The sequence below is a fragment of the Oncorhynchus mykiss genome, chromosome 20 (genome assembly GCF_057628025.1).
Source record: "Oncorhynchus mykiss isolate SJ-2025 chromosome 20, ASM5762802v1, whole genome shotgun sequence".
NCBI lineage: Eukaryota > Metazoa > Chordata > Actinopteri > Salmoniformes > Salmonidae > Oncorhynchus > Oncorhynchus mykiss.
In genome coordinates this window covers 26,197,359-26,222,219 of record NC_143041.1, presented here as the reverse complement: position 1 = coordinate 26,222,219, position 24,861 = coordinate 26,197,359, and the positions used below count along the sequence as shown (strand labels likewise).

Here is a 24,861-nt window from a genome sequence, read left to right as displayed (position 1 = left end):
ACAAAAATAGAACTGTTCAAAATATATGGCACCATGAGGGAGGAAAATGATGTGGATATATTGAAGCAACGTCTCAAGACATCAGTCAGGAAGTTAAAGCTTGGTCGCAAATGAGTCTTCCAAATGGACAATGACCCCAAGCATACTTCCAAAGTTGTGGCAATATGGCTTAAGGACTCAAAGTCAAGGTATTGGAGTGGCCATCAGAAAGCCCTGACCTCAATCCTATAGAAAAAATATGTGTGAGCAAGGAGGCCTACAAACCTGACTCAGTTACAGCAGCTCTGTCAGGAGGAATGGGCCAAAATTATAACAGAACTGATATTGCAGGCGAAAGCCTGAGAAAAATCCAATCGGGAAGTGACTCATGTTTTGAAAGCTCTGCGTTCTGATGCGTCCCTATTGAGCAGTGAATGGGCTATCAACCAGATTCCTTTTTCTACGTATTCCCCAAGGTGTCTACAGCATTTTGACGTAGTTTCACGCCTTTATGTTGAAGAATGAGTGTAAACGACTACATTGCGTAAGTGTCCGGCTGAGGGCTCTCAGAGTAATTATTGTGTAATAGACAGAGGTAGCTATTTTTCCTCCCGGTCTTACGGAAAATACAGCTGTCCCGGTTGATATATTATCGAATAGATATTTGAAAAACACCTTGAGGATTGATTATAAACAACGTTTTGCCATGTTTCTGTCGATATTATGGAGCTAATTTGGAATATTTTTTGCCGTTGTCGTGACCGCAATTTCCGGTCGAATTCTCAGCCAAACGTGAAGAACTAACAGAGTTATTTCGGCTACAAAAACAATATTTTTTGGAAAAAAATGAACATTTGCTATCTAACTAGGAGTCTCGTGAGTGAAAACATCCGAAGCTCATCAAAGGTAAACGATTGAATTAGATTGCTTTTCTGATTTTTGTGACCAGGTTGCCTGCTGCTAGCTAGGCATAATGCTATGCTATCGATAAACTTACACAAATGCTTGTCTTGCTTTGGCTGTAAAGAATAATTTCAAAATCTGAGACGACAGGGTGATTAACAAAAGGCTAAGCTGTGTTTCAATATATTTCACTTGTGATTTCATGAATATGAATATTTTCTAGTAATATTATTTGACTGTGGCGCTATGCTATTCAGCAGCTGCTGACTAAAATGATCCTGCGACAGGGATGGGTAGCGTCAAGAAGTTTTAATTAACATTTGGTTACAACATGATTCCATGTGTTATTTCATAGTTTATGTCTTCACTATTGTTCTACAATGTATAAAATAGTAAAAAATAAAGAAACCCTTTAGGTTTATTTAACCTTTAGTAGGTGTGTCAAAACTTTTACTGGTACTGCATGCATGTACATATGCATGTAAATAATAGAGAGGTCTGCAATTGACCTCAATAGTCCATATGTGGCACTAAGAGCTATGTTGATGTTCACAGAGAGTGAACAGGGAGACAGCACTAAATGGAGACCGCTCCCCTGACTCACTGGAATGGGTTTCATATAGCACTGGATTTAAACCAAAATTAATAGAGTGTAAAACAGGTTCCGAACCAGTGCAAAGACGAGTCCTTTAATTTGACAAAAATAGATCATTGATCAAATAATATAATCTTCCAAAGCAATTTACAAGCATTTGTGTGTAGCAGTCCTACCTTGGCATCCATGGCTGCGCGGGTCTGTTTCTGTGTTTCATCTATAAGGGTCAGGTTACTCAGGTTAGAGGTGTAGATGGGCAGAGGCACTGATTGGCTTTTCAAGTGGATGACCTTTATCAACGGTCCTTTCTGCAAAAGAGACAACACTTTATACTCAAAGAACACAAAGACTCATACATTCAGGTCAAAACTATTTCTGTGAAGAAAACATTTTCAATGTTACGGCCATTTCTACCCTGTGTATCGTATCACTCAGATTGCGGCCACTTGTTAAAGGCCTTTCTTTGTCAGGATTGTAGGCACATGGGTTTAATCACACTGCTATACAGAGCAGGCAATAAGCTTAACGTACCACAGTACTATAGGCCCTGTAATCTCACCCCAGACAATAGAGATATCAAAGGTGATTTTCAGACTGGGCCCACACATTTCTTTAGCATTAATAAACATTGAGTATACCTGACCATTTAACGTATAATAAAAGTGTAAATATCGGTGTTGACGGGGTACAATTGATTAGGGAGATCAGGAAGACATCCTGGCAGTAAACTCACCTAACCCGTAGTTTTGTCACAATGGTGCTGACAGCTGAATCAATATTCTCTGTTATTTCATCTGCAGCCATCCCAGAGTGGGCCACATAAGCCATGCTAAAACAAACTAACATTTTACAGGAGGCAATGTGTATATAAATGAATGTGCATTAATTGCCCTTGTGTGTCAGTTACAGAGACAGGCTCCAAGAGAGAGGGAGATCTGTCAGGATATATTTTGAGTCACTATGGCACCATCATTGCCCATGTCCAACAAGGACAGGGTTTGCTGAGGCGCACTTACTGACTAAGTCAGAGAGCAGGCCTCACCAGTAGCAGCCTTTCTTAGAAATGGAGGTTGTTGTTCCCTGGATGGTTCTCTGGATGTCCAAGGCCAGCTTCTTGCTCTGCAGGTTCAATGACAAAGGCTCCCTAAGCAGGGGAGATTTAAAAAAAAAAAAATGTAAACTCCATTAGATTAGAACTCTGTAAGGGCTAGCTTAAAGGCACATTTAAACTTACAGGTGAAGTCGGAAGTTTACATACACTTAGGTTGGAGTCATTAAAACTCATTTTTCAACCACTCCACAAATGTCTTGTGAACAAACTATAGTTTTGGCAAGTCGGTTAGGACATCTAGCATGACAAGTAATTTTTCCAACAATTGTTTACAGACAGATTATTTCACTTATAATTCATTGTATCACAATTCCAGTGGGTCAGAAGTTCACATACACTAAGTTGACTGTGCCTTTCAACAGCTTGGAAAATTCCAGAAAATGATGTCATGGCTTTAGAAGCTTCTGATAGACTAACTGATATCATTTGAGTCAATTGGAGGTGTACCTGTGGATGTATTTCAAGGCCTACCTTCAAAATCAGTGCCTCTTTGCTTGACATCATGGGAAAATTAAAATAAATCGGCCAAGACCTCAGAAAAACAATTGTAGACCTCCACAAATCTGGTTCATCCTTGGGAGCAATTTCCAAACACCTGAAGGTACCACGTTCATCTGTACAAACAATAGTAAGCAAGCATAAACACCATGGGACCACGCAGCCGTCATACCGCTCAGGAAGGAGACCCGTTCTGTCTCCAAGAGATGAACGTACTTTGGTGCAAATCAATCCCAGAACAGCAGCAAAGGATCTTTTGAAGATGCTGGAGGAAACAGGTACAAAAGTATCTATATCCACAGTAAAACTAATTATATTTCGACAACAGGAAAGGCCGCTCAGCAAGGAAGAAGCCACTGCTCCAAAACCACCATAAAAAAGCCAGACTACGGTTTGCAACTGCACATGGGGACAAAGATCGTACTTTTTGGAGAGATGTCCTCTGGTCTGATCAAACAAAAATAGAACTGTTCAAAATATATGGCACCATGAGGGAGGAAAATGATGTGGATATATTGAAGCAACGTCTCAAGACATCAGTCAGGAAGTTAAAGCTTGGTCGCAAATGAGTCTTCCAAATGGACAATGACCCCAAGCATACTTCCAAAGTTGTGGCAATATGGCTTAAGGACTCAAAGTCAAGGTATTGGAGTGGCCATCAGAAAGCCCTGACCTCAATCCTATAGAAAAAATATGTGTGAGCAAGGAGGCCTACAAACCTGACTCAGTTACAGCAGCTCTGTCAGGAGGAATGGGCCAAAATTATAACAGAACTGATATTGCAGGCGAAAGCCTGAGAAAAATCCAATCGGGAAGTGACTCATGTTTTGAAAGCTCTGCGTTCTGATGCGTCCCTATTGAGCAGTGAATGGGCTATCAACCAGATTCCTTTTTCTACGTATTCCCCAAGGTGTCTACAGCATTTTGACGTAGTTTCACGCCTTTATGTTGAAGAATGAGTGTAAACGACTACATTGCGTAAGTGTCCGGCTGAGGGCTCTCAGAGTAATTATTGTGTAATAGACAGAGGTAGCTATTTTTCCTCCCGGTCTTACGGAAAATACAGCTGTCCCGGTTGATATATTATCGAATAGATATTTGAAAAACACCTTGAGGATTGATTATAAACAACGTTTTGCCATGTTTCTGTCGATATTATGGAGCTAATTTGGAATATTTTTTGCCGTTGTCGTGACCGCAATTTCCGGTCGAATTCTCAGCCAAACGTGAAGAACTAACAGAGTTATTTCGGCTACAAAAACAATATTTTTTGGAAAAAAATGAACATTTGCTATCTAACTAGGAGTCTCGTGAGTGAAAACATCCGAAGCTCATCAAAGGTAAACGATTGAATTAGATTGCTTTTCTGATTTTTGTGACCAGGTTGCCTGCTGCTAGCTAGGCATAATGCTATGCTATCGATAAACTTACACAAATGCTTGTCTTGCTTTGGCTGTAAAGAATAATTTCAAAATCTGAGACGACAGGGTGATTAACAAAAGGCTAAGCTGTGTTTCAATATATTTCACTTGTGATTTCATGAATATGAATATTTTCTAGTAATATTATTTGACTGTGGCGCTATGCTATTCAGCAGCTGCTGACTAAAATGATCCTGCGACAGGGATGGGTAGCGTCAAGAAGTTTTAATTAACATTTGGTTACAACATGATTCCATGTGTTATTTCATAGTTTATGTCTTCACTATTGTTCTACAATGTATAAAATAGTAAAAAATAAAGAAACCCTTTAGGTTTATTTAACCTTTAGTAGGTGTGTCAAAACTTTTACTGGTACTGCATGCATGTACATATGCATGTAAATAATAGAGAGGTCTGCAATTGACCTCAATAGTCCATATGTGGCACTAAGAGCTATGTTGATGTTCACAGAGAGTGAACAGGGAGACAGCACTAAATGGAGACCGCTCCCCTGACTCACTGGAATGGGTTTCATATAGCACTGGATTTAAACCAAAATTAATAGAGTGTAAAACAGGTTCCGAACCAGTGCAAAGACGAGTCCTTTAATTTGACAAAAATAGATCATTGATCAAATAATATAATCTTCCAAAGCAATTTACAAGCATTTGTGTGTAGCAGTCCTACCTTGGCATCCATGGCTGCGCGGGTCTGTTTCTGTGTTTCATCTATAAGGGTCAGGTTACTCAGGTTAGAGGTGTAGATGGGCAGAGGCACTGATTGGCTTTTCAAGTGGATGACCTTTATCAACGGTCCTTTCTGCAAAAGAGACAACACTTTATACTCAAAGAACACAAAGACTCATACATTCAGGTCAAAACTATTTCTGTGAAGAAAACATTTTCAATGTTACGGCCATTTCTACCCTGTGTATCGTATCACTCAGATTGCGGCCACTTGTTAAAGGCCTTTCTTTGTCAGGATTGTAGGCACATGGGTTTAATCACACTGCTATACAGAGCAGGCAATAAGCTTAACGTACCACAGTACTATAGGCCCTGTAATCTCACCCCAGACAATAGAGATATCAAAGGTGATTTTCAGACTGGGCCCACACATTTCTTTAGCATTAATAAACATTGAGTATACCTGACCATTTAACGTATAATAAAAGTGTAAATATCGGTGTTGACGGGGTACAATTGATTAGGGAGATCAGGAAGACATCCTGGCAGTAAACTCACCTAACCCGTAGTTTTGTCACAATGGTGCTGACAGCTGAATCAATATTCTCTGTTATTTCATCTGCAGCCATCCCAGAGTGGGCCACATAAGCCATGCTAAAACAAACTAACATTTTACAGGAGGCAATGTGTATATAAATGAATGTGCATTAATTGCCCTTGTGTGTCAGTTACAGAGACAGGCTCCAAGAGAGAGGGAGATCTGTCAGGATATATTTTGAGTCACTATGGCACCATCATTGCCCATGTCCAACAAGGACAGGGTTTGCTGAGGCGCACTTACTGACTAAGTCAGAGAGCAGGCCTCACCAGTAGCAGCCTTTCTTAGAAATGGAGGTTGTTGTTCCCTGGATGGTTCTCTGGATGTCCAAGGCCAGCTTCTTGCTCTGCAGGTTCAATGACAAAGGCTCCCTAAGCAGGGGAGATTTAAAAAAAAAAAAATGTAAACTCCATTAGATTAGAACTCTGTAAGGGCTAGCTTAAAGGCACATTTAAACTTACAGGTGAAGTCGGAAGTTTACATACACTTAGGTTGGAGTCATTAAAACTCATTTTTCAACCACTCCACAAATGTCTTGTGAACAAACTATAGTTTTGGCAAGTCGGTTAGGACATCTAGCATGACAAGTAATTTTTCCAACAATTGTTTACAGACAGATTATTTCACTTATAATTCATTGTATCACAATTCCAGTGGGTCAGAAGTTCACATACACTAAGTTGACTGTGCCTTTCAACAGCTTGGAAAATTCCAGAAAATGATGTCATGGCTTTAGAAGCTTCTGATAGACTAACTGATATCATTTGAGTCAATTGGAGGTGTACCTGTGGATGTATTTCAAGGCCTACCTTCAAAATCAGTGCCTCTTTGCTTGACATCATGGGAAAATTAAAATAAATCGGCCAAGACCTCAGAAAAACAATTGTAGACCTCCACAAATCTGGTTCATCCTTGGGAGCAATTTCCAAACACCTGAAGGTACCACGTTCATCTGTACAAACAATAGTAAGCAAGCATAAACACCATGGGACCACGCAGCCGTCATACCGCTCAGGAAGGAGACCCGTTCTGTCTCCAAGAGATGAACGTACTTTGGTGCAAATCAATCCCAGAACAGCAGCAAAGGATCTTTTGAAGATGCTGGAGGAAACAGGTACAAAAGTATCTATATCCACAGTAAAACTAATTATATTTCGACAACAGGAAAGGCCGCTCAGCAAGGAAGAAGCCACTGCTCCAAAACCACCATAAAAAAGCCAGACTACGGTTTGCAACTGCACATGGGGACAAAGATCGTACTTTTTGGAGAGATGTCCTCTGGTCTGATCAAACAAAAATAGAACTGTTCAAAATATATGGCACCATGAGGGAGGAAAATGATGTGGATATATTGAAGCAACGTCTCAAGACATCAGTCAGGAAGTTAAAGCTTGGTCGCAAATGAGTCTTCCAAATGGACAATGACCCCAAGCATACTTCCAAAGTTGTGGCAATATGGCTTAAGGACTCAAAGTCAAGGTATTGGAGTGGCCATCAGAAAGCCCTGACCTCAATCCTATAGAAAAAATATGTGTGAGCAAGGAGGCCTACAAACCTGACTCAGTTACAGCAGCTCTGTCAGGAGGAATGGGCCAAAATTATAACAGAACTGATATTGCAGGCGAAAGCCTGAGAAAAATCCAATCGGGAAGTGACTCATGTTTTGAAAGCTCTGCGTTCTGATGCGTCCCTATTGAGCAGTGAATGGGCTATCAACCAGATTCCTTTTTCTACGTATTCCCCAAGGTGTCTACAGCATTTTGACGTAGTTTCACGCCTTTATGTTGAAGAATGAGTGTAAACGACTACATTGCGTAAGTGTCCGGCTGAGGGCTCTCAGAGTAATTATTGTGTAATAGACAGAGGTAGCTATTTTTCCTCCCGGTCTTACGGAAAATACAGCTGTCCCGGTTGATATATTATCGAATAGATATTTGAAAAACACCTTGAGGATTGATTATAAACAACGTTTTGCCATGTTTCTGTCGATATTATGGAGCTAATTTGGAATATTTTTTGCCGTTGTCGTGACCGCAATTTCCGGTCGAATTCTCAGCCAAACGTGAAGAACTAACAGAGTTATTTCGGCTACAAAAACAATATTTTTTGGAAAAAAATGAACATTTGCTATCTAACTAGGAGTCTCGTGAGTGAAAACATCCGAAGCTCATCAAAGGTAAACGATTGAATTAGATTGCTTTTCTGATTTTTGTGACCAGGTTGCCTGCTGCTAGCTAGGCATAATGCTATGCTATCGATAAACTTACACAAATGCTTGTCTTGCTTTGGCTGTAAAGAATAATTTCAAAATCTGAGACGACAGGGTGATTAACAAAAGGCTAAGCTGTGTTTCAATATATTTCACTTGTGATTTCATGAATATGAATATTTTCTAGTAATATTATTTGACTGTGGCGCTATGCTATTCAGCAGCTGCTGACTAAAATGATCCTGCGACAGGGATGGGTAGCGTCAAGAAGTTTTAATTAACATTTGGTTACAACATGATTCCATGTGTTATTTCATAGTTTATGTCTTCACTATTGTTCTACAATGTATAAAATAGTAAAAAATAAAGAAACCCTTTAGGTTTATTTAACCTTTAGTAGGTGTGTCAAAACTTTTACTGGTACTGCATGCATGTACATATGCATGTAAATAATAGAGAGGTCTGCAATTGACCTCAATAGTCCATATGTGGCACTAAGAGCTATGTTGATGTTCACAGAGAGTGAACAGGGAGACAGCACTAAATGGAGACCGCTCCCCTGACTCACTGGAATGGGTTTCATATAGCACTGGATTTAAACCAAAATTAATAGAGTGTAAAACAGGTTCCGAACCAGTGCAAAGACGAGTCCTTTAATTTGACAAAAATAGATCATTGATCAAATAATATAATCTTCCAAAGCAATTTACAAGCATTTGTGTGTAGCAGTCCTACCTTGGCATCCATGGCTGCGCGGGTCTGTTTCTGTGTTTCATCTATAAGGGTCAGGTTACTCAGGTTAGAGGTGTAGATGGGCAGAGGCACTGATTGGCTTTTCAAGTGGATGACCTTTATCAACGGTCCTTTCTGCAAAAGAGACAACACTTTATACTCAAAGAACACAAAGACTCATACATTCAGGTCAAAACTATTTCTGTGAAGAAAACATTTTCAATGTTACGGCCATTTCTACCCTGTGTATCGTATCACTCAGATTGCGGCCACTTGTTAAAGGCCTTTCTTTGTCAGGATTGTAGGCACATGGGTTTAATCACACTGCTATACAGAGCAGGCAATAAGCTTAACGTACCACAGTACTATAGGCCCTGTAATCTCACCCCAGACAATAGAGATATCAAAGGTGATTTTCAGACTGGGCCCACACATTTCTTTAGCATTAATAAACATTGAGTATACCTGACCATTTAACGTATAATAAAAGTGTAAATATCGGTGTTGACGGGGTACAATTGATTAGGGAGATCAGGAAGACATCCTGGCAGTAAACTCACCTAACCCGTAGTTTTGTCACAATGGTGCTGACAGCTGAATCAATATTCTCTGTTATTTCATCTGCAGCCATCCCAGAGTGGGCCACATAAGCCATGCTAAAACAAACTAACATTTTACAGGAGGCAATGTGTATATAAATGAATGTGCATTAATTGCCCTTGTGTGTCAGTTACAGAGACAGGCTCCAAGAGAGAGGGAGATCTGTCAGGATATATTTTGAGTCACTATGGCACCATCATTGCCCATGTCCAACAAGGACAGGGTTTGCTGAGGCGCACTTACTGACTAAGTCAGAGAGCAGGCCTCACCAGTAGCAGCCTTTCTTAGAAATGGAGGTTGTTGTTCCCTGGATGGTTCTCTGGATGTCCAAGGCCAGCTTCTTGCTCTGCAGGTTCAATGACAAAGGCTCCCTAAGCAGGGGAGATTTAAAAAAAAAAAAATGTAAACTCCATTAGATTAGAACTCTGTAAGGGCTAGCTTAAAGGCACATTTAAACTTACAGGTGAAGTCGGAAGTTTACATACACTTAGGTTGGAGTCATTAAAACTCATTTTTCAACCACTCCACAAATGTCTTGTGAACAAACTATAGTTTTGGCAAGTCGGTTAGGACATCTAGCATGACAAGTAATTTTTCCAACAATTGTTTACAGACAGATTATTTCACTTATAATTCATTGTATCACAATTCCAGTGGGTCAGAAGTTCACATACACTAAGTTGACTGTGCCTTTCAACAGCTTGGAAAATTCCAGAAAATGATGTCATGGCTTTAGAAGCTTCTGATAGACTAACTGATATCATTTGAGTCAATTGGAGGTGTACCTGTGGATGTATTTCAAGGCCTACCTTCAAAATCAGTGCCTCTTTGCTTGACATCATGGGAAAATTAAAATAAATCGGCCAAGACCTCAGAAAAACAATTGTAGACCTCCACAAATCTGGTTCATCCTTGGGAGCAATTTCCAAACACCTGAAGGTACCACGTTCATCTGTACAAACAATAGTAAGCAAGCATAAACACCATGGGACCACGCAGCCGTCATACCGCTCAGGAAGGAGACCCGTTCTGTCTCCAAGAGATGAACGTACTTTGGTGCAAATCAATCCCAGAACAGCAGCAAAGGATCTTTTGAAGATGCTGGAGGAAACAGGTACAAAAGTATCTATATCCACAGTAAAACTAATTATATTTCGACAACAGGAAAGGCCGCTCAGCAAGGAAGAAGCCACTGCTCCAAAACCACCATAAAAAAGCCAGACTACGGTTTGCAACTGCACATGGGGACAAAGATCGTACTTTTTGGAGAGATGTCCTCTGGTCTGATCAAACAAAAATAGAACTGTTCAAAATATATGGCACCATGAGGGAGGAAAATGATGTGGATATATTGAAGCAACGTCTCAAGACATCAGTCAGGAAGTTAAAGCTTGGTCGCAAATGAGTCTTCCAAATGGACAATGACCCCAAGCATACTTCCAAAGTTGTGGCAATATGGCTTAAGGACTCAAAGTCAAGGTATTGGAGTGGCCATCAGAAAGCCCTGACCTCAATCCTATAGAAAAAATATGTGTGAGCAAGGAGGCCTACAAACCTGACTCAGTTACAGCAGCTCTGTCAGGAGGAATGGGCCAAAATTATAACAGAACTGATATTGCAGGCGAAAGCCTGAGAAAAATCCAATCGGGAAGTGACTCATGTTTTGAAAGCTCTGCGTTCTGATGCGTCCCTATTGAGCAGTGAATGGGCTATCAACCAGATTCCTTTTTCTACGTATTCCCCAAGGTGTCTACAGCATTTTGACGTAGTTTCACGCCTTTATGTTGAAGAATGAGTGTAAACGACTACATTGCGTAAGTGTCCGGCTGAGGGCTCTCAGAGTAATTATTGTGTAATAGACAGAGGTAGCTATTTTTCCTCCCGGTCTTACGGAAAATACAGCTGTCCCGGTTGATATATTATCGAATAGATATTTGAAAAACACCTTGAGGATTGATTATAAACAACGTTTTGCCATGTTTCTGTCGATATTATGGAGCTAATTTGGAATATTTTTTGCCGTTGTCGTGACCGCAATTTCCGGTCGAATTCTCAGCCAAACGTGAAGAACTAACAGAGTTATTTCGGCTACAAAAACAATATTTTTTGGAAAAAAATGAACATTTGCTATCTAACTAGGAGTCTCGTGAGTGAAAACATCCGAAGCTCATCAAAGGTAAACGATTGAATTAGATTGCTTTTCTGATTTTTGTGACCAGGTTGCCTGCTGCTAGCTAGGCATAATGCTATGCTATCGATAAACTTACACAAATGCTTGTCTTGCTTTGGCTGTAAAGAATAATTTCAAAATCTGAGACGACAGGGTGATTAACAAAAGGCTAAGCTGTGTTTCAATATATTTCACTTGTGATTTCATGAATATGAATATTTTCTAGTAATATTATTTGACTGTGGCGCTATGCTATTCAGCAGCTGCTGACTAAAATGATCCTGCGACAGGGATGGGTAGCGTCAAGAAGTTTTAATTAACATTTGGTTACAACATGATTCCATGTGTTATTTCATAGTTTATGTCTTCACTATTGTTCTACAATGTATAAAATAGTAAAAAATAAAGAAACCCTTTAGGTTTATTTAACCTTTAGTAGGTGTGTCAAAACTTTTACTGGTACTGCATGCATGTACATATGCATGTAAATAATAGAGAGGTCTGCAATTGACCTCAATAGTCCATATGTGGCACTAAGAGCTATGTTGATGTTCACAGAGAGTGAACAGGGAGACAGCACTAAATGGAGACCGCTCCCCTGACTCACTGGAATGGGTTTCATATAGCACTGGATTTAAACCAAAATTAATAGAGTGTAAAACAGGTTCCGAACCAGTGCAAAGACGAGTCCTTTAATTTGACAAAAATAGATCATTGATCAAATAATATAATCTTCCAAAGCAATTTACAAGCATTTGTGTGTAGCAGTCCTACCTTGGCATCCATGGCTGCGCGGGTCTGTTTCTGTGTTTCATCTATAAGGGTCAGGTTACTCAGGTTAGAGGTGTAGATGGGCAGAGGCACTGATTGGCTTTTCAAGTGGATGACCTTTATCAACGGTCCTTTCTGCAAAAGAGACAACACTTTATACTCAAAGAACACAAAGACTCATACATTCAGGTCAAAACTATTTCTGTGAAGAAAACATTTTCAATGTTACGGCCATTTCTACCCTGTGTATCGTATCACTCAGATTGCGGCCACTTGTTAAAGGCCTTTCTTTGTCAGGATTGTAGGCACATGGGTTTAATCACACTGCTATACAGAGCAGGCAATAAGCTTAACGTACCACAGTACTATAGGCCCTGTAATCTCACCCCAGACAATAGAGATATCAAAGGTGATTTTCAGACTGGGCCCACACATTTCTTTAGCATTAATAAACATTGAGTATACCTGACCATTTAACGTATAATAAAAGTGTAAATATCGGTGTTGACGGGGTACAATTGATTAGGGAGATCAGGAAGACATCCTGGCAGTAAACTCACCTAACCCGTAGTTTTGTCACAATGGTGCTGACAGCTGAATCAATATTCTCTGTTATTTCATCTGCAGCCATCCCAGAGTGGGCCACATAAGCCATGCTAAAACAAACTAACATTTTACAGGAGGCAATGTGTATATAAATGAATGTGCATTAATTGCCCTTGTGTGTCAGTTACAGAGACAGGCTCCAAGAGAGAGGGAGATCTGTCAGGATATATTTTGAGTCACTATGGCACCATCATTGCCCATGTCCAACAAGGACAGGGTTTGCTGAGGCGCACTTACTGACTAAGTCAGAGAGCAGGCCTCACCAGTAGCAGCCTTTCTTAGAAATGGAGGTTGTTGTTCCCTGGATGGTTCTCTGGATGTCCAAGGCCAGCTTCTTGCTCTGCAGGTTCAATGACAAAGGCTCCCTAAGCAGGGGAGATTTAAAAAAAAAAAAATGTAAACTCCATTAGATTAGAACTCTGTAAGGGCTAGCTTAAAGGCACATTTAAACTTACAGGTGAAGTCGGAAGTTTACATACACTTAGGTTGGAGTCATTAAAACTCATTTTTCAACCACTCCACAAATGTCTTGTGAACAAACTATAGTTTTGGCAAGTCGGTTAGGACATCTAGCATGACAAGTAATTTTTCCAACAATTGTTTACAGACAGATTATTTCACTTATAATTCATTGTATCACAATTCCAGTGGGTCAGAAGTTCACATACACTAAGTTGACTGTGCCTTTCAACAGCTTGGAAAATTCCAGAAAATGATGTCATGGCTTTAGAAGCTTCTGATAGACTAACTGATATCATTTGAGTCAATTGGAGGTGTACCTGTGGATGTATTTCAAGGCCTACCTTCAAAATCAGTGCCTCTTTGCTTGACATCATGGGAAAATTAAAATAAATCGGCCAAGACCTCAGAAAAACAATTGTAGACCTCCACAAATCTGGTTCATCCTTGGGAGCAATTTCCAAACACCTGAAGGTACCACGTTCATCTGTACAAACAATAGTAAGCAAGCATAAACACCATGGGACCACGCAGCCGTCATACCGCTCAGGAAGGAGACCCGTTCTGTCTCCAAGAGATGAACGTACTTTGGTGCAAATCAATCCCAGAACAGCAGCAAAGGATCTTTTGAAGATGCTGGAGGAAACAGGTACAAAAGTATCTATATCCACAGTAAAACTAATTATATTTCGACAACAGGAAAGGCCGCTCAGCAAGGAAGAAGCCACTGCTCCAAAACCACCATAAAAAAGCCAGACTACGGTTTGCAACTGCACATGGGGACAAAGATCGTACTTTTTGGAGAGATGTCCTCTGGTCTGATCAAACAAAAATAGAACTGTTCAAAATATATGGCACCATGAGGGAGGAAAATGATGTGGATATATTGAAGCAACGTCTCAAGACATCAGTCAGGAAGTTAAAGCTTGGTCGCAAATGAGTCTTCCAAATGGACAATGACCCCAAGCATACTTCCAAAGTTGTGGCAATATGGCTTAAGGACTCAAAGTCAAGGTATTGGAGTGGCCATCAGAAAGCCCTGACCTCAATCCTATAGAAAAAATATGTGTGAGCAAGGAGGCCTACAAACCTGACTCAGTTACAGCAGCTCTGTCAGGAGGAATGGGCCAAAATTATAACAGAACTGATATTGCAGGCGAAAGCCTGAGAAAAATCCAATCGGGAAGTGACTCATGTTTTGAAAGCTCTGCGTTCTGATGCGTCCCTATTGAGCAGTGAATGGGCTATCAACCAGATTCCTTTTTCTACGTATTCCCCAAGGTGTCTACAGCATTTTGACGTAGTTTCACACCTTTATGTTGAAGAATGAGTGTAAACGACTACATTGCGTAAGTGTCCGGCTGAGGGCTCTCAGAGTAATTATTGTGTAATAGACAGAGGTAGCTATTTTTCCTCCCGGTCTTACGGAAAATACAGCTGTCCCGGTTGATATATTATCGAATAGATATTTGAAAAACACCTTGAGGATTGATTATAAACAACGTTTTGCCATGTTTCTGTCGATATTATGGAGCTAATTTGGAATATTTTTTGCCGTTGTCGTGACCGCAATTTCCGGTCGAATTCTCAGCCAAACGTGAAGAACTAACAGAGTTATTTCGGCTACAAAAACAATATTTTTTGGAAAAAAATGAACATTTGCTATCTAACTAGGAGTCTCGTGAGTGAAAACATCCGAAGCTCATCAAAGGTAAACGATTGAATTAGATTGCTTTTCTGATTTTTGTGACCAGGTTGCCTGCTGCTAGCTAGGCATAATGCTATGCTATCGATAAACTTACACAAATGCTTGTCTTGCTTTGGCTGTAAAGAATAATTTCAAAATCTGAGACGACAGGGTGATTAACAAAAGGCTAAGCTGTGTTTCAATATATTTCACTTGTGATTTCATGAATATGAATATTTTCTAGTAATATTATTTGACTGTGGCGCTATGCTATTCAGCAGCTGCTGACTAAAATGATCCTGCGACAGGGATGGGTAGCGTCAAGAAGTTTTAATTAACATTTGGTTACAACATGATTCCATGTGTTATTTCATAGTTTATGTCTTCACTATTGTTCTACAATGTATAAAATAGTAAAAAATAAAGAAACCCTTTAGGTTTATTTAACCTTTAGTAGGTGTGTCAAAACTTTTACTGGTACTGCATGCATGTACATATGCATGTAAATAATAGAGAGGTCTGCAATTGACCTCAATAGTCCATATGTGGCACTAAGAGCTATGTTGATGTTCACAGAGAGTGAACAGGGAGACAGCACTAAATGGAGACCGCTCCCCTGACTCACTGGAATGGGTTTCATATAGCACTGGATTTAAACCAAAATTAATAGAGTGTAAAACAGGTTCCGAACCAGTGCAAAGACGAGTCCTTTAATTTGACAAAAATAGATCATTGATCAAATAATATAATCTTCCAAAGCAATTTACAAGCATTTGTGTGTAGCAGTCCTACCTTGGCATCCATGGCTGCGCGGGTCTGTTTCTGTGTTTCATCTATAAGGGTCAGGTTACTCAGGTTAGAGGTGTAGATGGGCAGAGGCACTGATTGGCTTTTCAAGTGGATGACCTTTATCAACGGTCCTTTCTGCAAAAGAGACAACACTTTATACTCAAAGAACACAAAGACTCATACATTCAGGTCAAAACTATTTCTGTGAAGAAAACATTTTCAATGTTACGGCCATTTCTACCCTGTGTATCGTATCACTCAGATTGCGGCCACTTGTTAAAGGCCTTTCTTTGTCAGGATTGTAGGCACATGGGTTTAATCACACTGCTATACAGAGCAGGCAATAAGCTTAACGTACCACAGTACTATAGGCCCTGTAATCTCACCCCAGACAATAGAGATATCAAAGGTGATTTTCAGACTGGGCCCACACATTTCTTTAGCATTAATAAACATTGAGTATACCTGACCATTTAACGTATAATAAAAGTGTAAATATCGGTGTTGACGGGGTACAATTGATTAGGGAGATCAGGAAGACATCCTGGCAGTAAACTCACCTAACCCGTAGTTTTGTCACAATGGTGCTGACAGCTGAATCAATATTCTCTGTTATTTCATCTGCAGCCATCCCAGAGTGGGCCACATAAGCCATGCTAAAACAAACTAACATTTTACAGGAGGCAATGTGTATATAAATGAATGTGCATTAATTGCCCTTGTGTGTCAGTTACAGAGACAGGCTCCAAGAGAGAGGGAGATCTGTCAGGATATATTTTGAGTCACTATGGCACCATCATTGCCCATGTCCAACAAGGACAGGGTTTGCTGAGGCGCACTTACTGACTAAGTCAGAGAGCAGGCCTCACCAGTAGCAGCCTTTCTTAGAAATGGAGGTTGTTGTTCCCTGGATGGTTCTCTGGATGTCCAAGGCCAGCTTCTTGCTCTGCAGGTTCAATGACAAAGGCTCCCTAAGCAGGGGAGATTTAAAAAAAAAAAAATGTAAACTCCATTAGATTAGAACTCTGTAAGGGCTAGCTTAAAGGCACATTTAAACTTACAGGTGAAGTCGGAAGTTTACATACACTTAGGTTGGAGTCATTAAAACTCATTTTTCAACCACTCCACAAATGTCTTGTGAACAAACTATAGTTTTGGCAAGTCGGTTAGGACATCTAGCATGACAAGTAATTTTTCCAACAATTGTTTACAGACAGATTATTTCACTTATAATTCATTGTATCACAATTCCAGTGGGTCAGAAGTTCACATACACTAAGTTGACTGTGCCTTTCAACAGCTTGGAAAATTCCAGAAAATGATGTCATGGCTTTAGAAGCTTCTGATAGACTAACTGATATCATTTGAGTCAATTGGAGGTGTACCTGTGGATGTATTTCAAGGCCTACCTTCAAAATCAGTGCCTCTTTGCTTGACATCATGGGAAAATTAAAATAAATCGGCCAAGACCTCAGAAAAACAATTGTAGACCTCCACAAATCTGGTTCATCCTTGGGAGCAATTTCCAAACACCTGAAGGTACCACGTTCATCTGTACAAACAATAGTAAGCAAGCATAAACACCATGGGACCACGCAGCCGTCATACCGCTCAGGAAGGAGACCCGTTCTGTCTCCAAGAGATGAACGTACTTTGGTGCAAATCAATCCCAGAACAGCAGCAAAGGATCTTTTGAAGATGCTGGAGGAAACAGGTACAAAAGTATCTATATCCACAGTAAAACTAATTATATTTCGACAACAGGAAAGGCCGCTCAGCAAGGAAGAAGCCACTGCTCCAAAACCACCATAAAAAAGCCAGACTACGGTTTGCAACTGCACATGGGGACAAAGATCGTACTTTTTGGAGAGATGTCCTCTGGTCTGATCAAACAAAAATAGAACTGTTCAAAATATATGGCACCATGAGGGAGGAAAATGATGTGGATATATTGAAGCAACGTCTCAAGACATCAGTCAGGAAGTTAAAGCTTGGTCGCAAATGAGTCTTCCAAATGGACAATGACCCCAAGCATACTTCCAAAGTTGTGGCAATATGGCTTAAGGACTCAAAGTCAAGGTATTGGAGTGGCCATCAGAAAGCCCTGACCTCAATCCTATAGAAAAAATATGTGTGAGCAAGGAGGCCTACAAACCTGACTCAGTTACAGCAGCTCTGTCAGGAGGAATGGGCCAAAATTATAACAGAACTGATATTGCAGGCGAAAGCCTGAGAAAAATCCAATCGGGAAGTGACTCATGTTTTGAAAGCTCTGCGTTCTGATGCGTCCCTATTGAGCAGTGAATGGGCTATCAACCAGATTCCTTTTTCTACGTATTCCCCAAGGTGTCTACAGCATTTTGACGTAGTTTCACGCCTTTATGTTGAAGAATGAGTGTAAACGACTACATTGCGTAAGTGTCCGGCTGAGGGCTCTCAGAGTAATTATTGTGTAATAGACAGAGGTAGCTATTTTTCCTCCCGGTCTTACGGAAAATACAGCTGTCCCGGTTGATATATTATCGAATAGATATTTGAAAAACACCTTGAGGATTGATTATAAACAACGTTTTGCCATGTTTCTGTCGATATTATGGAGCTAATTTGGAATATTTTTTGCCGTTGTCGTGACCGCAATTTCCGGTCGAATTCTCAGCCAAACGTGAAGAACTAACAGAGTTATTTCGGCTACAAAAACAATATTTTTTGGAAAAAAATGAACATTTGCTATCTAACTAGGAGTCTCGTGAGTGAAAACATCCGAAGCTCATCAAAGGTAAACGATTGAATTAGATTGCTTTTCTGATTTTTGTGACCAGGTTGCCTGCTGCTAGCTAGGCATAATGCTATGCTATCGATAAACTTACACAAATGCTTGTCTTGCTTTGGCTGTAAAGAATAATTTCAAAATCTGAGACGACAGGGTGATTAACAAAAGGCTAAGCTGTGTTTCAATATATTTCACTTGTGATTTCATGAATATGAATATTTTCTAGTAATATTATTTGACTGTGGCGCTATGCTATTCAGCAGCTGCTGACTAAAATGATCCTGCGACAGGGATGGGTAGCGTCAAGAAGTTTTAATTAACATTTGGTTACAACATGATTCCATGTGTTATTTCATAGTTTATGTCTTCACTATTGTTCTACAATGTATAAAATAGTAAAAAATAAAGAAACCCTTTAGGTTTATTTAACCTTTAGTAGGTGTGTCAAAACTTTTACTGGTACTGCATGCATGTACATATGCATGTAAATAATAGAGAGGTCTGCAATTGACCTCAATAGTCCATATGTGGCACTAAGAGCTATGTTGATGTTCACAGAGAGTGAACAGGGAGACAGCACTAAATGGAGACCGCTCCCCTGACTCACTGGAATGGGTTTCATATAGCACTGGATTTAAACCAAAATTAATAGAGTGTAAAACAGGTTCCGAACCAGTGCAAAGACGAGTCCTTTAATTTGACAAAAATAGATCATTGATCAAATAATATAATCTTCCAAAGCAATTTACAAGCATTTGTGTGTAGCAGTCCTACCTTGGCATCCATGGCTGCGCGGGTCTGTTTCTGTGTTTCATCTATAAGGGTCAGGTTACTCAGGTTAGAGGTGTAGATGGGCAGAGGCACTGATTGGCTTTTCAAGTGGATGACCTTTATCAACGGTCCTTTCTGCAAAAGAGACAACACTTTATACTCAAAGAACACAAAGACTCATACATTCAGGTCAAAACTATTTCTGTGAAGAAAACATTTTCAATGTTACGGCCATTTCTACCCTGTGTATCGTATCACTCAGATTGCGGCCACTTGTTAAAGGCCTTTCTTTGTCAGGATTGTAGGCACATGGGTTTAATCACACTGCTATACAGAGCAGGCAATAAGCTTAACGTACCACAGTACTATAGGCCCTGTAATCTCACCCCAGACAATAGAGATATCAAAGGTGATTTTCAGACTGGGCCCACACATTTCTTTAGCATTAATAAACATTGAGTATACCTGACCATTTAACGTATAATAAAAGTGTAAATATCGGTGTTGACGGGGTACAATTGATTAGGGAGATCAGGAAGACATCCTGGCAGTAAACTCACCTAACCCGTAGTTTTGTCACAATGGTGCTGACAGCTGAATCAATATTCTCTGTTATTTCATCTGCAGCCATCCCAGAGTGGGCCACATAAGCCATGCTAAAACAAACAATAACATTTTACAGGAGGCAATGTGTATATAAATGAATGTGCATTAATTGCCCTTGTGTGTCAGTTACAGAGACAGGCTCCAAGAGAGAGGGAGATCTGTCAGGATATATTTTGAGTCACTATGGCACCATCATTGCCCATGTCCAACAAGGACAGGGTTTGCTGAGGCGCACTTACTGACTAAGTCAGAGAGCAGGCCTCACCAGTAGCAGCCTTTCTTAGAAATGGAGGTTGTTGTTCCCTGGATGTCCAAGGCCAGCTTCTTGCTCTGCAGGTTCAATGACAAAGGCTCCCTAAGCAGGGGAGATTTAAAAAAAAAAAAAAAATGTAAACTCCATTAGATTAGAACTCTGTAAGGGCTAGCTTAAAGGCACATTTAAACTTACAGGTGAAGTCGGAAGTTTGCATACACTTAGGTTGGAGTCATTAAAACTCATTTTTCAACCACTCCACAAATGTCTTGTGAACAAACTATAGTTTTGGCAAGTCGGTTAGGACATCTAGCATGACAAGTAATTTTTCCAACAATTGTTTACAGACAGATTATTTCACTTATAATTCATTGTATCACAATTCCAGTGGGTCAGAAGTTCACATACACTAAGTTGACTGTGCCTTTCAACAGCTTGGAAAATTCCAGAAAATGATGTCATGGCTTTAGAAGCTTCTGATAGACTAACTGATATCATTTGAGTCAATTGGAGGTGTACCTGTGGATGTATTTCAAGGCCTACCTTCAAAATCAGTGCCTCTTTGCTTGACATCATGGGAAAATCAAAATAAATCGGCCAAGACCTCAGAAAAACAATTGTAGACCTCCACAAATCTGGTTCATCCTTGGGAGCAATTTCCAAACACCTGAAGGTACCACGTTCATCTGTACAAACAATAGTAAGCAAGCATAAACACCATGGGACCACGCAGCCGTCATACCGCTCAGGAAGGAGACCCGTTCTGTCTCCAAGAGATGAACGTACTTTGGTGCAAATCAATCCCAGAACAGCAGCAAAGGATCTTTTGAAGATGCTGGAGGAAACAGGTACAAAAGTATCTATATCCACAGTAAAACTAATTATATTTCGACAACAGGAAAGGCCGCTCAGCAAGGAAGAAGCCACTGCTCCAAAACCACCATAAAAAAGCCAGACTACGGTTTGCAACTGCACATGGGGACAAAGATCGTACTTTTTGGAGAGATGTCCTCTGGTCTGATCAAACAAAAATAGAACTGTTCAAAATATATGGCACCATGAGGGAGGAAAATGATGTGGATATATTGAAGCAACGTCTCAAGACATCAGTCAGGAAGTTAAAGCTTGGTCGCAAATGAGTCTTCCAAATGGACAATGACCCCAAGCATACTTCCAAAGTTGTGGCAATATGGCTTAAGGACTCAAAGTCAAGGTATTGGAGTGGCCATCAGAAAGCCCTGACCTCAATCCTATAGAAAAAATATGTGTGAGCAAGGAGGCCTACAAACCTGACTCAGTTACAGCAGCTCTGTCAGGAGGAATGGGCCAAAATTCGCCCAACTTATTGTGGGAAGCTTGTGGAAGGCTACCCGAAACATTTGACCCAAGTTAAACAATTGAAAGGCAATGCTACCAAATACTAATTGAGTGTATGTAAACTTCTGAACCACTGGGACTGTGATGAAAGAAATAAACCACTATCATTCTGACATTTCACATTCTTCAAATAAAGTGGTGACCTAAGACAGGGAATTTTTACTAGGATTAAATGTATTTGGCTATGGTGTATGTAAACTTCCGACTTCCAACTGTATAAGAGGACATGTATTTCAAAACCAGGGAACAGCACTAGGGGCTATGTTGATGTTCCCAGAGAGTGAACAGGGAGACAGCAAAAAAAGGATGCCACTCCCCTGCCTCACTGGAATGAGTTTCATATAGCAATGGAGTTAAACCAAAATTCATACTGAGAGTGAACCAGGTTCCGAACCAGTGCAAAAATGAGTCTTTAAATAGATTTCATTTGACTAAAATAGGCAAGGTGATCAACCAACAATATTTACAAGCTTACTTCTTTCTCTCGTAGAAGTGCTTGCCGATGTGCGAGGACAGCAGGCGGCGAAAGCGGTCGTCTGAAAGAAACATGTCAAAGTTCCCCAGCAGCCGTCGTTCGGCTTCAAAGGGCTTGTACTCAGTGTCTTGTAAAGGATCACCTAAAGAAAGACAAAGGGATATGCCTGGATGAGTTGTGTCTCGTGTAAAAAATAACCCCCCCTTACACACGTTACGGTCAAATTCAACACAAAAATCAATATCTTTGGGCTACACATTACATTGAATACTTTCTGCCTGTGGACATCTGTTCTACAATGTGCCAGCAGAGCAAGATACCCTTTGCTGGCATAATTGATCTCTTTCGGGCAGAGTACATCTGGCATACCACGTTTTATTGAAAAAGTGTGGTGTTCCATTCATTTCTATAGTGGCATCCAGCTTAAGCTTAACCAGGCCCATCTCCACTTCATCCCTGAATAAATCAAATTAAAGTTTATATGTCACGTGCGCCGAATACAACAGGTGTAGGTAGACCTTACAGTGAAATGCTTACTTACAGACTAACCAATAGTGAGAAGGTGTGTGTGGACCATTCTTAGCCCTGTATTGACGCTTTGCCTGTTTAATGGTTCGTCGGAGGGCATAGCAGCATTTCTTGTAAGCTTCCGGGTTAGAGTCCCACTCCTTGAAAGCGGCAACTTTACCCTTTAGCACAGTGGGAATGTTGCCTGTAATCCATGGCTTCTGGTTGGGCTATGTACGTACAGTCACTGTTGGGACGACGTCCTCAATGCACTTATTGATAAAGCCAGTGACTGATGTGGTGTATTCCTCAATGTCATTGGAAGAATCCCGGAACATGTTCCAGTCTGTGATAGCAAAACAGTCCTGTAGTTTATCATCTGCTTCATCTGACCATTTTTTTAATGAAAAAAAATGGTACTTCCTGCTTTAACTTTTGCTTGTAAGTAGGAATCAGGAGGATAGAGTCGGATTTACCAAATGGAGGGCGAGCTTTGTACGCGTCTCTGTGTGTGGAGTACAGGTGATCTATAATTTTTTCCCCTCTGGTTGCACATTTAACATGTTGATAGCGATTTGGTAGAACTGATTTAAGTTTCCCTGCATTAAAGCCCCCGGCTACTAATACACTTGTTTAACAAGCAATGCCTCATTTTCGCCTAATTCTCTCATCCTGAAAACAAACCACATACTTTTGAGGGAACATTTCACACATATTGCCAGGATCCAGTAATCAACTAACGTCTTATAACTTCAGGAACAGCCAGGAGTCGTATACTAGTTAATACTATAGCTAGCTAACGGAGAAATCGATCCAGCTAGCAAGATGCTTAACAATAATAATAACACTTGTTCCACCACACTTTCTCCCCCACCTCAAACTTTCCAAATGCCAGTTGTTTTTCGGTTACAGCAACACCTTCTCGCCGCCGTGGTCAGACTTCTCACCTACCTGTTTGATATCATTCAGGGGATGCACTGCTGTAACTGGCAAACTGCCTTTCCACCCTCCCTCTGTCTTTCCAGAGTGCACGCTGATGCTTTAACTAGCAAATTGGTTGTCTCTTCTTTCTTCAGTCACATGCTGCATTCTGTTATGTGAACGATTGGTCGAGCCTTGGATACAGCCAGTATTGCGCATCACTCAATAAAGCCCCCCCTTTTCTCATTGGATCACATAGGTATCCTATTTTGGATTCAAAACAGCGAATTTCGCCAGAAGGTGACTAGCATGCATCCCCGATTGGAGGATAAGGTAAGCACTTTTAGTGTCTAGAAAAGCCTTGTATAAATACAATTTTAGTATTTAGAAATACCTCGACCCCCCTCTCCTTCTTGCAGAACTGTTGGATCTGGTCAGGGGTCATCTCTGGTGTAGATGCCATGAGGCAAGGGGCTGAGTGACTTGTGATTAGTACAACAGCTTCACCACCTATACTCCAGAATAGTGTGTTGCTGGAGAAACACACTTTTTCCATAGACACTGTTTCCATAGATATTCTTGTATTATGTAGCCATGTTGCTCTGTACTGTGTGGACAAAGGGACTCACACGGGGATGGTCTGGATCTGCTTGAGGATCTTCCATAGTGTTAAGAGGGAGAGGTGTTGACTCTCGTCCAGGAGCAGAGTCTGGGGTGGATTTGGTCTTCAGGAAAGCCTGCAGTGCTCTTAACAGCCTTCTTTACATAGCAATACAATGAGAACGTGTTTAGAAAATCTCCAACATGACAAATTCATATTTCGGTTATTTTGTGCAAATAGATCTATCAAATGCAAATAACCAGTCTCATTAGCTCTGCTGAGAAAGCTAACGCAGAAACGCTAGCTAACTTTAACTAGTTACAACTTTTTCACTTTGCGCCTAACGACGTTACAAGTCAGAGTTGAGAAGGGTCGCTACAACGGCACTTTCACCAAGATAACCAATTGAGGGGGGTGTACAACTTTTATCCTTGATAATATATTCACAGTGTTCCTCGTTGAGATACATAAAATAACTGAGTGACTTGCCTCGTGTCGTACTATCCTAATGCACAAGCAACCTAGCTTGCTAGCCAGCGAGTTGCTAACTCCAAAGAAAGGTGGTTTACACAATATAACCAACTGATATCACCCCCACTTTTCCTAGCACGCAAATAACAACTATACTATTTTCGAAGAAGCCCTTATGAAAGTTGCGTTAAAACATTACCTGCACCCGGTCCAGAAGCAAATCCTCCGGTTTGTCTGCCATACTTCTTTCTTCACGTTTTTCCAGGCTGCGCATGCGCAAATCGATTGCGTTACG

General features: G+C 40.5%; 1 protein-coding gene, 4 long non-coding RNA genes and 6 other non-coding genes across 16 annotated transcripts; all 11 read right to left on the bottom strand.

The window, feature by feature from the left end:
* Positions 1-1,541: 1,541 nt before the first annotated feature.
* On the bottom strand, positions 1,542-3,126 carry LOC149974492 (uncharacterized). Its single transcript, XR_016489240.1, has 4 exons — positions 3,060-3,126; positions 2,520-2,621; positions 2,211-2,306; positions 1,542-1,785 (listed from the first exon to the last, which is right to left on the bottom strand). It is a non-coding gene; the product is annotated as an uncharacterized LOC149974492 (long non-coding RNA).
* LOC149974493 (small nucleolar RNA ACA64) lies at positions 1,948-2,075 on the bottom strand. Its single transcript, XR_016489776.1, has one exon. It is a non-coding gene; the product is annotated as a small nucleolar RNA ACA64 (small nucleolar RNA).
* A 1,226-nt stretch (positions 3,127-4,352) lies between the features above and the next one.
* LOC149974490 (uncharacterized) lies at positions 4,353-6,667 on the bottom strand. The gene is made up of 4 exons (XR_016489242.1): positions 6,601-6,667; positions 6,061-6,162; positions 5,752-5,847; positions 4,353-5,326 (listed from the first exon to the last, which is right to left on the bottom strand). It is a non-coding gene; the product is annotated as an uncharacterized LOC149974490 (long non-coding RNA).
* LOC149974491 (small nucleolar RNA ACA64) lies at positions 5,489-5,616 on the bottom strand. The gene has a single exon (XR_016489768.1). It is a non-coding gene; the product is annotated as a small nucleolar RNA ACA64 (small nucleolar RNA).
* Positions 6,668-8,623: 1,956 nt separating the features above from the next.
* LOC149974488 (uncharacterized) lies at positions 8,624-10,208 on the bottom strand. The gene is made up of 4 exons (XR_016489241.1): positions 10,142-10,208; positions 9,602-9,703; positions 9,293-9,388; positions 8,624-8,867 (listed from the first exon to the last, which is right to left on the bottom strand). It is a non-coding gene; the product is annotated as an uncharacterized LOC149974488 (long non-coding RNA).
* Positions 9,030-9,157, bottom strand: LOC149974489 (small nucleolar RNA ACA64). The gene has a single exon (XR_016489756.1). It is a non-coding gene; the product is annotated as a small nucleolar RNA ACA64 (small nucleolar RNA).
* Positions 10,209-11,434: 1,226 nt separating the features above from the next.
* LOC149974486 (uncharacterized) lies at positions 11,435-13,749 on the bottom strand. Its single transcript, XR_016489239.1, has 4 exons — positions 13,683-13,749; positions 13,143-13,244; positions 12,834-12,929; positions 11,435-12,408 (listed from the first exon to the last, which is right to left on the bottom strand). It is a non-coding gene; the product is annotated as an uncharacterized LOC149974486 (long non-coding RNA).
* LOC149974487 (small nucleolar RNA ACA64) lies at positions 12,571-12,698 on the bottom strand. The gene has a single exon (XR_016489745.1). It is a non-coding gene; the product is annotated as a small nucleolar RNA ACA64 (small nucleolar RNA).
* Positions 13,750-15,330: 1,581 nt separating the features above from the next.
* Positions 15,331-24,855, bottom strand: LOC149974483 (ribosomal L1 domain-containing protein 1-like). Of its 6 annotated transcripts, none has more exons than XM_090211931.1 (6): positions 24,766-24,853; positions 23,889-24,253; positions 22,067-22,208; positions 16,684-16,785; positions 16,375-16,470; positions 15,331-15,949 (listed from the first exon to the last, which is right to left on the bottom strand). In XM_090211931.1, the coding sequence occupies exons 3-6, from the start codon at positions 22,138-22,140 to the stop codon at positions 15,937-15,939; spliced, it is 285 nt and encodes a 94-aa protein (XP_090068057.1). In that variant the 5' UTR covers positions 22,141-22,208; positions 23,889-24,253; positions 24,766-24,853; the 3' UTR covers positions 15,331-15,936. The 6 variants fall into 6 exon arrangements, with proteins under 6 accessions (XP_090068057.1, XP_090068058.1, XP_090068059.1 ...); XM_090211932.1 differs by having other exon boundaries at positions 24,124-24,253; positions 24,766-24,852; XM_090211934.1 differs by lacking the exons at positions 15,331-15,949; positions 16,375-16,470; positions 16,684-16,785 and adding exons at positions 19,334-19,490; positions 19,916-20,011; positions 20,227-20,316.
* On the bottom strand, positions 16,112-16,239 carry LOC149974485 (small nucleolar RNA ACA64). The gene has a single exon (XR_016489734.1). It is a non-coding gene; the product is annotated as a small nucleolar RNA ACA64 (small nucleolar RNA).
* On the bottom strand, positions 19,653-19,780 carry LOC149974484 (small nucleolar RNA ACA64). Its single transcript, XR_016489723.1, has one exon. It is a non-coding gene; the product is annotated as a small nucleolar RNA ACA64 (small nucleolar RNA).
* Positions 24,856-24,861: the final 6 nt, after the last annotated feature.